Source organism: Passer montanus, unplaced genomic scaffold (assembly GCF_014805655.1).
Source record: "Passer montanus isolate IOZ18808 unplaced genomic scaffold, ASM1480565v1 scaffold11, whole genome shotgun sequence".
Lineage (NCBI taxonomy): Eukaryota > Metazoa > Chordata > Aves > Passeriformes > Passeridae > Passer > Passer montanus.
The window spans coordinates 22,386,355-22,406,015 of NW_024357613.1; the positions used below are offsets into that span (position 1 = coordinate 22,386,355).

The 19,661-nt window shown below is 38.1% G+C and overlaps 1 protein-coding gene across 9 annotated transcripts in view; it reads left to right on the forward strand.

The window, feature by feature from the left end:
* The window catches only part of DST (dystonin), a 291,855-nt gene that overhangs the window by 133,055 nt on the left and 139,139 nt on the right, over positions 1 to 19,661 (forward strand). For all 9 annotated transcript variants that reach the window (XM_039726401.1, XM_039726416.1, XM_039726446.1 and 6 more), the window contains 12 exons: positions 10,759 to 10,871; positions 11,002 to 11,108; positions 11,635 to 11,754; positions 12,084 to 12,179; positions 12,258 to 12,385; positions 15,259 to 15,352; positions 15,678 to 15,832; positions 16,665 to 17,127; positions 17,209 to 17,337; positions 17,548 to 17,625; positions 17,739 to 17,900; positions 17,988 to 18,092. In XM_039726401.1, coding sequence (XP_039582335.1) covers positions 10,759 to 10,871; positions 11,002 to 11,108; positions 11,635 to 11,754; positions 12,084 to 12,179; positions 12,258 to 12,385; positions 15,259 to 15,352; positions 15,678 to 15,832; positions 16,665 to 17,127; positions 17,209 to 17,337; positions 17,548 to 17,625; positions 17,739 to 17,900; positions 17,988 to 18,092 — 1,750 coding nt within the window. The remainder of the gene's footprint in view (positions 1 to 10,758; positions 10,872 to 11,001; positions 11,109 to 11,634; positions 11,755 to 12,083; positions 12,180 to 12,257; positions 12,386 to 15,258; positions 15,353 to 15,677; positions 15,833 to 16,664; positions 17,128 to 17,208; positions 17,338 to 17,547; positions 17,626 to 17,738; positions 17,901 to 17,987; positions 18,093 to 19,661) is intronic.

Sequence of the window (19,661 nt, forward strand, 5' to 3'; positions counted from 1 at the left end):
CAGAAGCATGGGAGATGCTCCATAGGGCTGGGATTTTCCTGTCATCACTGTCATACCCACTGCAGCATCTTGGTGGCCCAATGGGTGACCCAGGTTCTTCCCTGTGTCCCTGTCCTTCCTGCACCCACAGCTGTGCTAGCAGTGCTCTCCTTGCAGTGTCCAGCAGGGATGTGGGCAGTGTACAGGTGCTGGAGCTCATACACTGGAGTCATTCACCCTCTCTCCTGAGCAAATGCAGGATATTTGTTTTTTGTCCTCTTGAGCAATGAGGGTTAGGTTGTCAGAGCTTCTTATAAGGGCGTTCAGTTACTTTCTCTCTTACTTCTATTAAGAGTATGAATGACTTGCCAGTGATTTTGTAGTGCTCTTTAAATCAAGGAAAGTAATTTTTATGAATAATAGAAATGAGAGGGAAAAATTTATTTATTTGAGGTACTTGGATCCATATACCACTTGATTTTTTTCCCACCACCAAATTTAGAAAAAAGTAATTTTTTCTATGTGAGAAGATTCCTTGTATTTTCAGCAATTTGCAGTGGTCCATGTTTACAGGGTAAGATTGAAGATTACTTGGCTGAAGTTTTGAAGAGTATAGAAAGTTTCTGTTTACATCCAGTTAAATGTTACATCCCATGGTTAAATCCTTGGGAACGGGGCTTCATACTGACCTCAAGAACTGCCTTGGGGGGGCTCCATTGCAGGCCCTGGAGTTTGGTTTAATCATAGAATCACAGAATGGTTTGGGTTGGAAGGGACCTTAAAGATCACCTGGTTCCAACCTCCCTGCCATGGACAGGCACACCTCCCATTAGACCAGGCTGCTCAAAGCCCCATCCAACCTGGCCTTGAACACTGCCAGGGATGGGGCATCCACAGCTCTGGGCTGTGTTCCAGTGCCTCATCACCCTCACAGAAAGGAATTTCTTCCTAATATCAAATCTAAACCTGCTCTGTTCTGTGGGAATACTTCTCCTTACACAGAAAGACCGAATCAAATTATAACATAAAAAGTGTGTTTTAATACTGGACCTTAACCAGATTTGTATTTGTATTTAAACATACAAGCTATCTCACTATTTTTTTAACCTCCACATTTTTCTTCAGATATGTGGTCAGGTGAAAGCTACAGATACACCCAGGAGATTCAAGAATATGGTGTATGTCTCATCTGTTATATCACTTGCCTTTTATAGCTTAATTTTTCATTGAACATGTATGCTATTTTATTCAATATGTTGTGTTGGAAGAAATCTGACTTCAGGCAGTTTCAAAATTATGTGATGTTTCTTTTGTGCCATCATATAGTACGTAGCAAAAACCTGTAAGCCATACTTTGAAGTTGGAGGCAGACTTTAATCAGGGTGTAACGCTCAGATTTTTCTGGAGATACTACCACCTACACCCTGGAATCTTCATTCTGCAGCATTATCACCGTAGGTATTTCTAGTATGCTTGAATTTTTTTTTTGGTTGGTTTTTTAGAACTGGATCCCAGTTATATCCCGTATACATAGAAACAGTTTTTTTCTTTTTTATACAGAGTGGAAGTTGCTCTTATTTCAGTAGGAGTCATATGCCAGATGAGAGCTAGTAATCTAAATTGTAGATCTACATTGCACTTGGCACATACATTTATTTTACAAAAAATTCAGATTAAAAGTTATACCAAAGTAGGAAACCTATTGTTTTGGTCTCAGACTGCCCTGAATCTTTGATACCTAAGGACTACAGGAAATTTCAGTGAAAATGTGTCTGAAGTGGAATTTAAGAAATAGTAAAATAATAGCTCTAACATTTACAGTTATCTGGCACCTGTAGGTGCTCCATTAAGGAAAATGAATGTTGATATTCAGAAAACACACATGGTCACAGACTAACTCATCTTTTCTAGAGAAAAAGGATGAAGTATAGAGGATAGGATCAGATTAATATCACACATATTTTTTTTTGTTAAAATGTGTGCACTGCTTTGTACATTTTATTTTTGTATTCTCACAGCTTTTATAGTAGAGAGTTAATTTTGATTTAGCATTTACAAAAGGAATTCCAGCAAAAGCATTGTGTTCTTGTGTAACTAGATAATAGCTCATTTAATGAGTAGCTTCAGTGGTGCCTGCTTGGTGAAAAATAGCATCTGTTCAGGAAGCCCTGCAAGCTCAGTTCCCAGGTAAAGACACATATAAGTTCTAGTCTCAGGTGTTAGGTCTGTTTTAGTAAATGAAGTGGGTCCAGCCCTGAGGGTCAGTGGTACAGCAGGGCTTGGTCTGCATGGCTGAGCTCTCCCTCTGCCCCCAGCCAGGGTGCAGCTCCTTTGGAGCTGTCCTGGTCAGTGCTGTCCCTGGAGCTGGGCTCGTGCACTGCCTGGCAGAGTGTGCTCACAATGGGCCACAGCCACACTATGGGAAGGGCTGGTGACTAAAGCCATGGGCCCTTGGTCTGCCTTCTGTACATTCAGACATGTCCAGCTGTGTCTGGACTTCCAGGTGAATGTCAGCAACCACAAAAAATGTGAAAGTCTGGTTAGGAGAGAAAAGGGATAAAATGTGTTCAGGGCAGGCAGCAGTGCGACAAGCAAGCAGGACTGTAGTATACACGTGAAAGGTTTAAGGCAAGAAAACAAGTGAGGTTATTTCATGTAATGCTGTTCCAAGGCTTGCCAAGGCCACATGCAGACAGTTTCTATAACCTTTGGCACCACCTAGCAAGGAATAGAAATGCTACGAACAGGGGTGGTGATAGAGTTAAAAGGGGTACATTTGAGCTCAATAAAAATGTTTTTACTGTATTAAAGAATTTCTGTTAAAGAAATACAGGGATCTGATACAGAAGAGCCTTTGTTACTGCTAAACGTTGTGCAAGGCCTTAATGAGACCTTAAACCTACAAAACCTGTAGTTTTAAGCTTCATTCAGTGTAGAGAGTGAGTGAGGAGATGGCTACTGTTACCAGACAAAAGAGGGACAGAGGCTAACAGTGAATGCAGCATGCAGTGTAGGTACACGGAGTGCTTCATGTGGGAGGAAGAGGAATAGAAGCTGCAGTGTGTTCCCAGAGGAAGCAGCAATGTAACAGGTCCATAAATGTTAGATAAAGTGAGGCAAATTTTCCGGGGTCACAGTGCTTTGGTTTTGAAACATTGCTATCATAACTCTGTATGCTTTCAGAATTACAAAGTGGATGTTTTTCTGAGTGTGGTATAGCATGGAGCAAGCCTACTAAATAACTGCTCTGGTTTGGAACAAGCTGTTTCAGCCTTACTTAGGATGATTTGCTGTGTATATATAGTTGATTGAACACTTAAGCTCCTGGCCAGCAGTGCATGTGGCATCCCTCTGATGTTAAAACATGTTGCAATGCTCAGGTACTGACTTGAATACATTCCTTAAGGGGAGGCATAATAATGCCTCAATTTGCAGAAACATGTTGAACACCCTTGGGGAATGAATGAGAAAGAAACTAAATATTACACAGTGTCAAGCCTTAAAATGCTAGGGGATAAGTTTTAAATAAAGAGATTAGTTGGGTCTGCTGGTTTTGGCTTCTGTTTTGTGACTTGTACTTTTTTGTAACCCAGCTTTAACACAAAGAAAATGTGACTTCAGTTGTGTTGCACCCCCTTTCCCACACACCTCATTGTGTGGTTCTTACTATTTTCAACAGATTTTGTTGTGTAGAATAAATGAACTCGGTGTTGAGAATTGGCAATTTGGGAAAAAAACCTGCATTTAGGGTGCTTAAAAATACTGACATGCTTTTAATATCACTTGCCTGAGTATACACGTGAAAGGTTATTAGAAATTATTAGAAATAGTTCTAATGGATTTACAAATAGCAAGTAACCTGGAGCTTAATCAGATGCACTCAGAAGAATTCGGTGATGGCTCTTGGTAAAGGCTGTATTAAAATAGTACCAGAAGCGTGCCTGCAATTTTAGTATCTTGTGTTGTGGTGGTTAGCCTTAGTGGATATTAGATGGATGACTTCCAGTCAGTTGGGTTGATTCATTTCAGATCTGAACTTAAAATGATCTCTGTGTATGTTGTGCTGGATCCTACTGCTAAGTAGCAGCTGAATAACAGTTTTGTTTTTGCAGTAACTCAGGAAAAAAACAAAACAAAAACAATCTGTGAGGAAATCAAAGCTTTTCTTTTGTTATTTTGATGGGAATAAAATGTAAAGTAATCCTCTGCGTTGAAAGACCAGTTTTTTTTAATTCAGGTTTCATGTGTTTTGTACTCTTGGATCAGCAAAGACCAGGACACCTAAGGGTGTCAGAAGTCTTAATCCAAAAGGATGTGGTGTCTGAGCAGTGAGGGCATATTTGCCAGTGATAAATCACATAGGGAAATGTCTTGGCCTTAAGGGAATGCCTTTGGCAAATTTGTGGCACATGGAGAAATGGTTGCCTCCAAGACAGGACAAGGAGCCTTTGGGAAATTGTTTGAACTCTTTACAGTACCTCACTATTCTTCCTCATTGATAACTGTACTAATCCCACTGGGAAGCCATTCTGTCAAGCAGCCAGTATTGTGGTCTGGAGGATGTATTCTCAGGATGCAGAACAGAAAAAACACTTTAGTTGGGTTTCTTCATTGTCCTTTTGGTATTCACAGTTCAAGGAAAAGTACATTATTTATGATTATTTTTGTGGATTGCATGGTGTGGGTTGAGGTTATGAGTTACAAGCCTTATTCCCATTTAAATTTTATCATAGCCAAAAATTGCTGAAGTTTCTGTACCATTACTGGTTTTGTAATGATGGAAACAGCTCTTGGTACTAAGAGAGTGTAAAAACTGATTTTAAAGCTAATGAAAGGACTAACAGATCCTTTCTAGTTTCATTCATGTTTGTACTGAGTTTGAAACCTGCATTGCAAACTTACTGCCAAGTTGCAATTAGGGTTTGTTTTGCATGGCTAAAGATGAACTCCACATTTAACTAAAAGATCTTTGACGTTGCAATGCCACAATTGTGTATTTACCTAAATTAATTGGTATGGCAAGTTTCAGGTAAAGTTTTGCAGTGCTAACAAAGGTAGGACAGGCAGCTTCAGTAAGTTTATTAAATTCAGCGCTTGTCAAGTCAAGGGTATGCAAAATAGAAGGAATTACCTGAGTTAGCTCTGTATATTGTTAGGGCACATGACAGCTTTTGCTTTCCTTATTTTAAGTGTAGTTAAGATATTAATTCTTTTTCTGTGGGAAGTTTTGATATAATATGTTGGGATGTCTGAAGAATAGACATGCATCTGTGAATAGTGTGCCCTTGTTATACTATCCATTGCAATTGTTTTTTTTTCAGTTTTATTCATCATACCTGAAAATCTAGATTAAAAACTATGAAGAAATAAGCAAATGAGAGCTGAAGAGTTCAGATCACATGAGAATTTTTCAGCTCTCAAGGAAATAAAAGGGTGTTTTTGTTCATCTTTATAGAGGCATTGAGTGAAATCTATAGAGATACATAAAATCATGTAGTGCAAGCATTCCTGTCATACCAATAGAAGGGGACAAAACCAAAAAGGATAAAAGGCACAATGATCATATTAACGGAGTATGTAATTGAGGCTGGGGACCTGTGGAGATTTAGAAAAGATTTTGCCACATACTTGAACAAACAATAAGCAGAGCTGCATGCAGCAGCATGCTTTTTTGTTTATCACAGTTGTAAGGATAAAGCTTTCCTATAGCGGCAGTCTTCTAATTGAAGTCTTTGATTTTCTCTGAATTCTGGGCTGTTGCCGAACTTCAGTGACATCACAGCTCAGCTTCACCCAGTGGTTTGATGCATTGGGGTAGCTTTTTTATCACCACATCATATGTGAATTTAGAGCTTCTGAATGAGGAGGAAGTCTGGGGTGTAATGGAAGATAATTTTGATTCAGAGTTGACATTTTATGTCCTTTCCTTAGCATGGCGTTTTTTATACCAAGGAACCTGCTACAGAACTTTGTGCTGTATGTCCACATGGTGGTCCTTGATTGTGATGATGGAAGAGACCTGTACCTCTCTAATGCCACAAAGTCAACCTCCTCGCCATTCTTGAGCAGAAACTTTCCTCTTCTCTAAGTAATCAGACTATCCCTGAAAAAAACCAGGAAAATGTGGTAGGCATATGTATTAACTACCTCTGACACTGTGATTAAACCTCCTGGTCACGACAGTGTGTGAGCACTGCAAACGTGGGGAATCAAGAAAAGCACAAAGAACAGTATGGGGTAGTTGAAGTCTTGCCATCATTCCCATTGTGTTATTTCCTCAGTCTTTCTGAAGCAGGTTCTTTGCCAAGCTGTTTTGAGCAGGGCTTAGATTTGTACCTGACGTGGGGACAAATTCTTTAGTAAGTTCCAAAACAGCGACTCTACACGTAAACTGGTGTAAACATGTTGGTATTTTTGAAATTCTGTTAAGTGATAGGCAAATGGTAGGCCTAATTATATAGGTTAAATAATACATTTTTCTTCATCATCTCATTTGTAGAGTTCCTGGGAAAGTAACAGGAGATGCATATTTGAAGAGATAGAGCTAAAGTTTCAGTTTTGCATGAAAATTAATTATTTTTTTATTCCTTTCTTTGCAATATTTCTGTTATTAACCAAAATCTCTAGAATTGATGATTTTTTGTTTGTTATTAAATTTTTTTTCTATGACTGTATATTCTGGCATGATCTTTCATTTGTTCTAGTAATCCTTCCATCCTTAATAAAGGCATGAGTCTTTCTGGCACCCATCCTTTTAATTTTTCTGTGAACAATGAAAAAAAAAAGTTTAACTTCTGTAAGCATTTTCTAATTACAGTAGTGGAAAAGCTAATTGGACTGTAGTGACATGGTACACTTCACTCTGCATCTTCAGTCATGTTTTTTTTAAGAGTTCTGCTTGAAAGTCCCTATGTTAGTGTTTCAACTAAATATAAGCCAAAAATGAAATATCTTTTAATATCAGGTTATTACTCAGACAGCATGCAGAGTTTTGACTGAGAAAGAATTGTGGAGATTAAACAGTTTAGATGGTTCATGTAAATAACTTCAGGCTTCTCAGCCTTCTGAACGCATTACAAGAATTTTCATGTGGAATATTACTCTGATATGTATGTTTCAGTAAAGATCAACATTGTTGTAACTTGAGCAAGTGTCATCCCAGAAAAGAGGAGAAGGATGTGACTTCTTCATCATTGACTGGGAAAATAAAGTTCAGTTAATATTTTTCTGTTTTGAAGTATCAAATCCCCTTAAAAATAATATTTTATTTTAATGGGCAAATATTATAGCTGTTAATTTGGATCTTAAACTGTTTTTCTAGGTATTAAGTTCTGGCAATGAGAAAATTGACATGTACCTAATGTTATTTATTATCCACAACTCTGATTTCAAGCAGTCTTTGCAGACCAGAAGTATCAGCTGTTATTCAGATATTGTTCTCTTCCCTCTCTTTGTGGTACTAGGTATTGTTTTCTTGAATTTATCATAATCTTGTCAGCTTCCTAATTCATGCTGTATTATTTGCACTTTTTTTCCCATAACTTCTGATACAAATTGTATCTAATTTCTAACACCTACACTGCGATCTCAAATGGCAGCAGCAGTTTTTTAATAAATTAAATGATTAATGACTCTCAGTGTGGGAGCCAAACCCTTGACTTAGGTGTGGCTGCAGCAGAAGCATCTTCTTTGCATGGAATGTTCCAACTCGACTGGTGTTTGGGATGTTTATGTGTGTTTTCATGGCAAGGCCCCAGGCCGCTGAAAAATCTGCCATAAGATGACTCACAATATTATGACAGAAGGTAGAGTCATTGTATATTACTTAAAGGGCATTTAGTTTAATTTGTTCTTGATTATGCATAAAACTACTTAATAATGCTATGCAAATTGATATGAAATATATTTATAATAAATTACAAATAACTTCTACAAAACTCATATTTTTGCTGTATAGCCTTAAAAAAATGGAAATGTTTGCCATGATGGACAATGCTTTTAAATCTAGTGTTTGCTACAACGATGACAATTAATATATTAGAGGATACTCATCACAACTGCAATTTCAACAATTATTTCAAGTTAGTGGACAGGTATCCACTAACAAAAATCTCCACTATTAAACAAAAGGAACAGTATGGCATTCAGTAATTTCCTGAGCCATGTTTTTTGGATGCACTTTTCTCAGGCTGAAAAAGTTCTTTGCTGAGCTCTGGGAGCTAAACTCCTTTCCATGTGAATTTGCAATACATCCCTCAACTACTTGTGAGGAGAAATGGGTCATGTGCAGAAGGGGAGGCCCCAAGCCCTAGGCAGCATGATCTGGCTGTGCCTGCTGCCAGGTGCTTTTGCATTCAGGTGATAATGCTTGTGTTTTCCCTTTCATAAGCCATCAGTGGACTCGTTCTCAGTCAGGTGTGGAGCGTTCTCTTTGCTTTAAAGAACCAAAGAGGTGCACTATCAAGACAGGCATGAATGTCATGTTCTGTACTATTTTCTTGTAGACCAGACTTTCGATAAATACAGACCAGTTAATCTAGTTCAGTATACTATGTACTAAGTATAATTAACTGGAAATGGCAGTATTCATTGCAATTTTCCCTTGTTCTTAAAGGGAAACTGTAAATAATCCAGTGCTGGTAGGAGTTGCAGGGATGGGACAATATGTTTAAAAGGTGGGGAGGCATCTCACAGAGTCGGCTCTTCTTCAGCTGGGTGGTGAAGCTGCAGCACTGATGTAAAATGATTTATTATGCAAGAGCAGTTGTTTTATTGATTTCATTACCTGTGTTGCAGTGAGAACCACATTACCTCTTCAACTGAATGAAAGCTTATTCTAAGCTTATTCTAAGGAGATTATTGTGTTAGTGTCTCTGCAGCTTGCAGCTCATTTTCTGGGAATAGTCAAGGCTTTTACAACATGTCCTTTCATGTTGTGAGAGTTGGCAATCAGGCAGCGCAAGTGATTATTCTTGGGACATTTTTATCAAATGTGAAACAAATGTAAAGAAGGAAGGAGAAAAAATAACCTAAGCAACAGTGTTACGCTTACAAAAACCTGATTCTCTTGTCAGAACTGCTGCTAAAGCAATCTTTATTACTCATACCATCTCCATTATTGTGGCTGAAACAGGAGATTGGGGTGCTCAGTTTTCTTTTCTGGTATTGTCTTTTTCTTTTATTTTTCACGGATTTTCTGTGCTGCTGAGAGCAACAGCTGATATTGGTTTCATTGCATTGTTTTCGTTGCACTGAAATTCAGAGAAGAGCAGCGTGAGCTTGATCATGCTCCCGCTAAGCATATTGAAAGTGGAAAGTCCCACTGCCTCAGCAGGATTATATTGCACCGCTTACATTTTGTTATTATTAAATGTTCTTTCAAGGCATAATGGGTGCAGTGTTATTATCTGTCTTGTAGACTTGCCCTCAAAAGAGCACAAGGAACACAGTGATTCTAAATGGCTGAAAAGAAATAGATTTTTATTTACAGTGCCCTTGTAGTTAGTTCAAAGGCAAGACTGTACTGAGTTTCCCAAAGTTAATACCATTTTGTTATCAAGGGAATTTAGGGTGCTGCCAAATGAAATGTTAGCATTAATCTTGAACAATTGCATTTAACAGATTTATTTCTATCTCTTTCAATTATTTAAAACTTCTACTCGGTAAAACTAAGAAAATAGTTTCTCTAGAAGCAAAAATGAGAAAATTTAAGAACTGAATTTTTTGCTGAAAGTTGTATGCCAATTTTTTTTTCTTTTGGTGTTTTGTTTTAGGTTTTTTTTTTTCGTGGTGAGTCTGATTTTCAGTAGTGTAGGATTTCAGTAGCAGAAGTTTCAGACTCTTGTGGCTCTAGTTGACCTCAGTGAGATGTGCTTTTGCTCAGCATGTTTGAAAATCCCTTATTTCCTTTTGATGGACAGCTGTGAGAATTCCAAGTGCTGAAAGAGGCAAGGAGCAACACACTGAGAATCACAAGATCTAAAACAAAGCTCCTACATAGCAAACATAAAGGACAATATTAGTTTTGAAGTTTTATGTTAATTTAGGACATTAAAGTAATAATGCTGGTAGAGGATTGATACAGGATAATAATTATGGGCCTTAAAAATATTTATAAGCAAGATTGGCTTAAGGCAATTATTCCATTAAAGCAAGCATATTCCATATTGTGGCTGGAAATGGAGTTTAGCAGGATGAAGGTGTGGAGGTTTAAGTACATGAGACTAAGAGTTACTTATAAGAGAATTGGCACCAATGTATATCTGAAAGCAGTGCTTAAATGTGTTTGAAGAAGAACTCTTTAAAGCTCATCAGAAAATACTGAAGTGATGTTTTTGTGCCTAAACTTTGTTACTGTGTGGCTTCTGACACATGCAGAAGAATTTGATGCAGAATGACTGAAAACTTGCGAAAGCAGTAGAAAGTAACTCCCTCCTGTAAAAGAGAAAAGTGAATTTAATCTCAAGGGCAGTGGAAAGGACAAGGTGTTGAAATACAGTGTCAATGCACATGAAAAAATATGCATAAGAAAATAGAGGTGTATACAAGGGATGGCTGGCAACCAGCTTGTACATGAAGAACAGAATGTTGTCATTTTCTGCTGCTTGTGTTTCTCAGTTAGCAGTGGTCTCAGCTTGTTCACCTGATTTTAGTGAAATCCTTTTATAATGAAAACTCTGTTGCTGTGTCCATCCATGCTCATGGTTTAATTTACCAGTACAGCAGTAATTTAAAACTGGTAAAGAGTGGTAATCAAGTGTTGCTGTTTTTATTTGACAGGCCGGACCTGATAGATATGAATACCGTTGCTGTTCAAAGCAACCTCGCCAATTTAGAACATGCTTTTTTTGTAGCAGAAAAACTTGGTGTTGCCAGACTTCTGGATCCTGAAGGTAATAGATCTACAGATGGTTTTGTCGCAAAACCCCCAACACAAAAATAAAATCCAATCTGCCTGCAGGCTGTAGCTGTGGGCATTGTTACAACTATGTGATAAAGCACTGTTCCGTCTTGCTCTTTTAGATGTCGATGTTTCCTCACCTGATGAGAAGTCAGTAATAACTTATGTGTCATCACTTTATGATGCATTTCCCAAAGTACCAGAAGGTGGTGAAGGCATCAGTGCAAATGTAAGTACGAAAACAATACTTGTGTAGTGTGTAGCAACATTAATAAAATTATGAATTTCAGATCCAGAATGTTGGTTAGATCTTCCATAGGACTGTTGTCACACTTTTCTTTGACATAGTTTTTCTAGGCTGAGATTTTAGAGTCTTAGCTATTTCATGTCATGGACGTGAAAATATTTGTGCAAAAAGCTTAACTGAAAACAATGTGCCTGATTTGGAGAAAGATTGAGTCAAAATTCTTACTTTTCAGTTGTGAATGTATAAATTATGCCTTTGTGATTCTTACCAGCTTGGAATTTATTAATCTAGAAAACATTTTGTTTTCAGTAGAATTATTTGGGATCAAAGCTGAAGACGGAAATAATATATTTGAAAACTTTAACTGATCTTGAAAGAGCAAATAAATATTGTCTCAGAATTGTAGGATTTCAAAATCTAGTTTCTATATATGTGAAGTCTTCAAAGCTGAAGCAGAAATGAGTTCTTGATTTTCACCTCTTTTGTAATCTGGGTTTTGCTTTGGCAGGATGTTGAAGTCAAATGGGTTGAATATCAGAATATGGTGAACTACCTCATGCAGTGGATCAGACACCATGTCACGATAATGTCTGACAGAACATTTCCCAATAATCCTGTGGAATTGAAGGTGAGGTGTGGTGGCTTAGACTGCTTGTTGGAATTACACTTTATCTTACTGACTCAGAGCATACTTGAACAAATGACGTGCTTGTTGATTTATACAATCAAGTCAACTGCAGAACAGTACTACTCCTTAATCTTTTCAAAGTATAATCAATACGTTGCTAGCATATGAACAATCAAAAGCAAATCTTTACCTTGTCACTGATTGTTTTTTGTAGACATCTAGTTGAGCAGTATAAAGGTAAGCTTGTGAAGAATATTAGAAGAAGGTTTGGAGACTAAGGTTATATTCACTGTAAATAAAACTTGATGTTATTTTTCATGTTTCTGTAGGCACTTTATAATCAATATTTACAGTTTAAAGAAACAGAAATTCCACCGAAGGAGACAGATAAATCAAAAATCAAACACCTATATAAACTGCTAGAGGTAAGTTTTAACATCATTGAAATGTATAGAAGTTTCTTTTCTGTGGTGTAATATAACAAGTACATATGACTTTTTAAGGTCTGGATAGAATTTGGACGCATCAAACTTTCTCAAGGCTACCATCCAAATGATATAGAAAAAGAATGGGGAAAGCTGATTATTGCCATGCTGGAAAGAGAGAAGACCCTTCGGCCTGAAGTGGAGAGGTATGCTAGTGAATATTTGACAGGCTTTGTTAATATATTTTCTGTTGTTTTAACTGATATTGAAATTTGTAAATATCTTCTTCTATGATAATGTCCATATTATTTTTCTAGACCAAACATTTCTGTCTTTGTTCAAGGTCTGAAATTCTCTACCTGCCTAGGGGCAGGTCCAGACATAAACAACTTTGGTGGGCTCAGAAGGTTGTGATGAACAGCATCTGTGCCTCAGATCATCAAAGCACTTACACACATGTATAACCACTTTGTGCACTTAGTCAAAGCTGGGTTTATACCACTTCACTGTCTCATTCCATCTTGATTTCATATAAGGACCATCCTCATCCTTTACATGAAATGTGTATTTTTCTTGGTGCAAAGCATTATATAGGTTTAAGAAGTTGGTACTTGAGAACACACCAAGTGTTTAGATGTAGAAAGGCATAGTAGCCTTTCATGACAGCAGGCTGTGGGACAGTTTTTACATCACTGATGACATATTAAACATGATTAAAATCTTGATGTAGTCTGAGAACATTTTTTCATGGTATGTCTTTTTAAGTTCTGTGGGAAACACAGGTGCTATCCATTCATTAATTTAAAAACCCTCTTAAAGTTAATTGATTTTTGAGGCTTCTACCTGTGGGTAGATACAGACACCTGGATCTGGATTCATTCTGCTTGACTTTATGAATCCAAAGGAGACATCAAAGATCTGAATCAGTTCCTAGAGAATCTGTCACTGACTTTCTGGTGACAACAGGGTGACCTATCTCTTGGTTTAGGTACCTGAAACTAGAAGAATTCTGTGAAGAATCCAGACCATTGTATAGGAAGTCCTCAGCAAGAGAGATTTCAGTCAGAGGACAAAGACAGTCAGAACTGATTAAACATGTGTCATGCTTGCAAGAGCAAGAACATGACTGAAATGGCAGATTCAGTAGGAGGTGTTGATTCACAGCACCTGACTGTGGAACAAGTTCCTACAGAGGAATACAAAGTTGTCCACACTGAGTTTTCCCTCTTATGCACAGCAGAACACTGGAAAGCAGCAGCAGAAATACAGCCTGCTAGGTCTTGTAGGTTAATCTGTCCCAACCTGCTGAAAGCAAAGTGTCTGGCTTCACCAGTAGAAGTTCTGTTCATACTTGCAGAAAGCTGGATTATCTTTGTTGAGAATGTGTGTAAATGACATTAGTTTATTTCTATTTTTTATATGGTCTGAGCACAGATAAACAAACATGAACCTAACTTCCTTCCCATATTTCAAGAAGGGTAAACACACGTAGTGACCAGTCATATGGTGATAGTCACTACATGTGATGTTTACTGTAAAATGAGAGAGAAAATGTCATTAAGTGCTTCTGGCTTAGTCACCAAGTAAAAAGTATTGATTGATGTGGACACAAGAACATAATTTGTGTTTGTTGCACTGGTTACCAATGCATCTCATCATTATGAGGTGCTGATACAGCTGCTGGGGTGACATTTGATTGTGGCAAAAATGTGACTTCAGCCAGTACTGAAACCTGGTGAGAAATAAAAGTTTGCTTGCAAGTCTGTCAAATGCATCTCAAAGTATCAACATAAACAATGTGTGGCCAGATTGGTATATGGGATCAAAATTTATATGGTGTCAATGAGGAGAGTGCCAAACTGAGCTCTAGTTTGCAAAACTAGCAGAGTTTGGCATTGCTGCAGGGGTGTGTCTGTGCCTTTGCCAAGGTCTGCTGCGTAAACAGTCACCTTATGTGATGGGTGTGGTTGTTCAGGAATCCTAAAAGCAGGCACTGAAATACTGAAAAAATCACCCCAGCCCAAAATTTGAGTTAAAAAGCAAACTTGAAAGCAGTGATCAGATTTTTCTTACTTATTTTCTGGTCAAAACAGCTATAAGCAACTGGCTGTGAATGTGGCAGAAGATGAAGGGAAATTTTAAGGAGGACAGTGTAGTGGGACAGGGCAGTTAGTGAAGATGCATGCTTGGACAGTGCGGGGATGACAGTAGGCTGGATGGTGTATAGGTGTCTCAGATTATATTATAATGAGTTGATTAGCCCTGATACTCCCCCAGTTTTATCGTGCAGTTCTATTTGAAGGGAAAGGAGTCAGCCCAGCCTGGAGATTATTTTTGCTGCACTGTCAAGTGTGGATTTCTCCCTTTACTCCTTTTTGAAACTTTCCATTGAAGAGTCTGAGAGACACCACAAAGAGTTCTTTTAGTTCTTACTTGGTTTATAGTTATTTAGTGACACTTAAATAAAATATTTGGTGTGTCTGTTTCCTAGAGACGCCCCATTGTTGCTGCCTAGTCTGTACTTGCAAAGCTTTAATGCAAGGTAGGGAAGCCAAAAGCAAGGTAGCGTACATAGCCCCAGGTAAAATCCTTTGAAGAGCTGGCAGAATCTTAATTGCTGGGTTTTAAATGTGCTTACAGAAGCCTATATAAAGGAGGAGTCGAGGTGTTTCAAAAGCCAGTAGTGGAATTTCATCCCTAGAAGCTGTACATTTTGCAGGGGTTTTATCTTCATTTTTCAGCAAATGCAAACAGTCAGAAGATCTGGATGTAAAGATGAATAGCAGTAGTTACAGCTATCACAGCAGCGATTCGCTGTTTAGCAACAGCACTAGCACTCGAACCAGCGTCGACTCTAATGAGAATTTCCTTTCTGTTAATTGTGGTCCCACGCTGATTAAATCTTGTATAAGCTTTGGTAATGGAACCTTAGAAGGGAGCAGGTAACTGACATATGCATTTGTGCTTTGTGGTAGATGCTGTTGATTTATTTGTTTGTTTTTAAAGTCATGCAACGTGATTGTAAATAGAAATAACACAGCACTTATTTGTTTTCCTGACATGCTTTGGCATCATCTAGGTTGGAAATGCTGCAGCAAATTGCAAACAGAATTCAGCGGGACAGCCGGAGCTGCGAGGACAAACTGATACTTGCCCGGAATGCTCTGCAGTCTGTAAGTCAGTCAGGGATTTTACTTGTCTCTAGTCATAAATTTATAGAAGTTGAACGGCAAAAATTTTTTAAGGGTTTGTGAGGGCAACCTTAATAGCTGCTGCTTTTATTTTCGTTGTACTGTTAAGATTGTATTTCTTCCAGAAAATACTACAAGTTGCCTAGAGTGTGTTGTGTTACCTTTTGTTTTGTTCTGTAGTTAATTAAATGCTTCACAATTGTTTCAAGATAAGAATAAGTTAAAAAAAAAAGAAAAAATGAATTCTTAGAGCTGCTATCTCTTTGGTTTTAGCTGCAAGGCTTATGACTTTCTCTTCTTTATTAAGGACACCAAGCGATTGGAGTCAGGGCTCCAGCTCCAGCATGAAGCAGAGGTAGCTGGGTATCTTCTTGAATCTGAGAATCTTCTCCGCCAGCAAGTGATTGATGCCCAGATTCTTATTGATGGAAAATACTATCAAGCAGACCAGCTTGTTCAAAGGTACTTTATAGTATGTTTATGTGAATAAATAAGTATCTCAAATCTGGATTTCTGTTATGGAAAAAATGTTCAGTTCTTTGTAACTATGCATAAACTTCATGGTCTGTCACTGGGCACCCAAATATCAGATATTCTGGTGGGTGCATTGCCCCAAATGTTGAAGACAACAGGAGCTATTTGTACTTATTTATGAAAATGAAGTCAACACCTGGACGTGACTTAATGTTTACTAGATATCTGTGTGTAAAGATGTTAGCTTGTTTTATTGCATGTAAAATAAGTTTAGAATTTACTAAATTTTTTTTTTAATGGAGGTGAGATTTCTGGTGACAAATGTAGATGTATTAATAGGTAGTAAGTGGGGTAACATTAGGTTATGTGTGGCACTGTGTACAGTGTTGGCAGAAAGAAGCATTTAAACTGCATAATTCTGTTTTATGAAGAAGTGGCTCCAAAGTTTTTTTTGGGATTCATCCTTGGAGTGATTGAGATGAAGTGCATAACTCCTTGGCAGTGAACTGCAGGTGTTTGATCTACTGCAACATGCAGTGTCTTGTAAGATTTCTGGTTTGCTGATTGCTCCCTGGAATTGTGTATAGTGCATGTTAGTGCCTCTACCATCTTTTTAGTCTTTGCCTGATTTCTGCATTTATTATCTGTATAGAACTATAAGCTGATATTCCCTGTACTTTCTAATGAAAATATTTGCTTATAATATTTAAGTGTGACTAAAGTGTAAGAGATAACGTGAGCTAATATCACTATTCAGTTGATCATGATAAACCTTAATCACAAGCATTCATTGGGTTTTTTTAAAATTCTAATTTAATAGAGTTGCAAAACTTCGTGATGACCTGATGGCCATTCGGACCGAATGTTCTTCCGTGTACAACAAGGGGCACGCGCTGACCACAGAGCAGACAAAGCTGATGATATCAGGAATAACAGAAAGCTTAAACTCAGGATTTACAACAAACCTAACGCCTGAATTAAATGCTGCAATGACACAAGGTTTAACACCTACTTTGACTTCTTCCAGTTTGACATCTGGCCTTTCGTCAGGTCTTACCTCCAGGCTCACACCAACCATCACTCCCGCTTACCCCTCAGGCATCCCACCGCGGTTAATTCAGAGCTATGTGACAGGAGTCGACAGTGGGACTCTGCAAACACTCAAACTGATGCAAATCAGAAAACCTCTTATGAAATCAGCTTTTGTGGATCAGAATTTGACAGAAGAAGAGGTGAACATGAAGTTTGTCCAGGACCTGTTGAGCTGGGTGGAAGAAATGCAGGTAGCAATTTTTCAGAAACAGTCCATTTTTAATCATTTACTTTTTATAGATCATGGCTAATCCTTTCTTCCTGTTTGTAAGGTTCAACTTGATCGAGCAGAATGGGGTTCAGATTTGCCAAGTGTTGAAAGCCACTTAGAAAATCACAAAAATGTCCACAAAGCTATTGAGGAATTTGAATCCAGCCTTAAAGAAGCAAAAATCAGTGAGGTACTGCACCATGTTCTTTATTTCTTTGATTACTTTCTTACTGGATGACCCATAAACTAGTGCTGAATTTTAGAACTGTTTGGATTTCACAGTCTTACCTTTATTTCTGATTTCTACATGACTCATGATGAAATCAGAAGATCTAATGGCTTAACATATCTAACCTTTTGATTGTTTTTTTTATCTCATATTCTCATATACCAAATACAGATCCAAATGACTGCCCCTCTTAAACTCAGTTATGCAGAAAAACTACACAAACTGGAGAGTCAGTATTCAAAACTCTTGGTAAGTTAACCATTCCTCTTCCATGTTCAGCTTTTCACTGTGCATAATTTCTGATAAGGGATGAGCTTTAAATTCTGATTATTTTAAATCTTTTTATTTTCCTTTCAATAAAGAACACATCAAGAAATCAGGAAAGGCACCTAGATACTCTTCACAACTTTGTGTCTCGTGCTACTAGAGAGTTGATATGGCTGAATGAAAAAGAAGAGGAAGAGGTTGCATATGACTGGAGTGAAAGAAACCCCAATATTACAAGAAAAAAGGAATACCATGCAGTATGTATTGCTAATATAATCCAGAGGGAATTATTAAATGATCTTTAATAATTAGAGTTCTAAAACTTTTTTTTTGTCTGAAAAAAGGAATTAATGAGAGAACTTGATGAAAAAGAAGAAGTTATTAAATCTGTACAAGAAATAGCTGAGCAATTGCTTCTTGAAAACCACCCAGCCAGGCTAACCATTGAGGTAAGTTAGTAAAACCAGCACCAAAACAGGAAAAGTTTTGGGATTTAAAAGAGCTGAGTTTTGGGAGAAAAGGGGAAAAAGAAGGCAAACGCAGAGAAAATTAAACAAGACTCTAAATTAAAGGGGCCTTCTAAAATTTCCTCTTCAGCATCTCTGTTGTATTTATCTTCTAGTTTCCAAAAAGTAAAACCACTTTTATAAAGTTATGGTTATACCTTGAATTGCTTAGATGAAATCTCCTGAAACTGTAAAATGAATTGGTCTGCAGAGATGTTTCTGGTCATGCAGCTTCTAGAGCTGTTGACACAAATTGCTTTGACAGACTGAGGGCACAGAACAGTCCTTCTGTGGTTTCTTTCCTGTTGGATTGAAAGAAATTTCAGTAAGAGCCTTTGTCATCACTTACTGTATGTGCAGGTTCCTAGTATGATTTAGGGTTGGTTTCATAACTTACTTGTCAGTGAATTATGAAACTTGTTTGGATGGTAAAAATATGACCAGGTGATATGATTTACTTCAGTCTTGACTACAGCTTTTCGTTATATATGTAAACAATTTACTGAAAAAATACTGTAGCTGTTGTAGGGTCATAACAGGTTTTCCTTGTACACCTTCAAGGAGAGAGTAGATACAGACAGTGAGTGGTAAAGACTGAAACAATAAAAAGGTGATTCATTATAAAAGAATAAAAAAAGTCAGAGGGAATGTATTTTTATTGTTCTTCAGCTCTGCTGGTTTACATTTGCAAAAATGGAAAACATGAAGAAAACCCCTCCCTTCCTTCCTTCTCATGATATCCACTTTGAATAATAAATGACTTTTTTTTGTAATGTCGGCAATTCTGTTCTTTAAAAGTATAGGCTGTTCTAATGGGCTCTGTAGTGTAAGAACACACTGGGGATGCCTGTTACAAAACCAGGCCATCGCAGTCACGATGACTGTGCAGGTTACACTGTCTCCAATGATGCTACATTGGGATGTTTATAAAAGTTATCCTTTTCTGCAGAACAGCGTATGCATTAATGCATCAGTCTGCAGCTCCTGGCAGACAGTGGAAAAGCTGTTCTGGCCGGATGGCAGAGAGGACAGCCCGAGGCCGGGCTGCGTTCCCCGGGGCGGGAGCGCCCCTTGCTGCCCAGGCCGCGCTTTGCGCCCCGCGCCGCCGGGGGCCGAGCTCGGCTCCGGGCCCGGGCCTGCTGCAATTTCCAGCCTGTACCCAGGCAGGGATACTGCTTCGATTGAGTCAATGGGCACACAGAAGTGTAGGTGAGCTTAGAGTGGAGGAGCCTCAGGAGCTGAGCTAGCAGGAGCTGGAGTACTATCCTCTGACCAGGCCAGAGGGTAATGATTTCACAGTCCCTCTGGGCAAGTTTTGTTATATTTGACTATGCTGTGACAGGGTTTCTTTCTCATGTCTTACTGGAATTTTCCTTGCTGCAGCTTAGTTTTCCAGGGTGAGGTGGTCAGGTTTTAGCTGTTTGTGTTTGCTGCATTGCTTCTGTGTTTCCTAAATTCTGTAAAGGGATGGAAGTTTTAGTTTTCAGTTCCATGTGTAAAATATATCTCTCT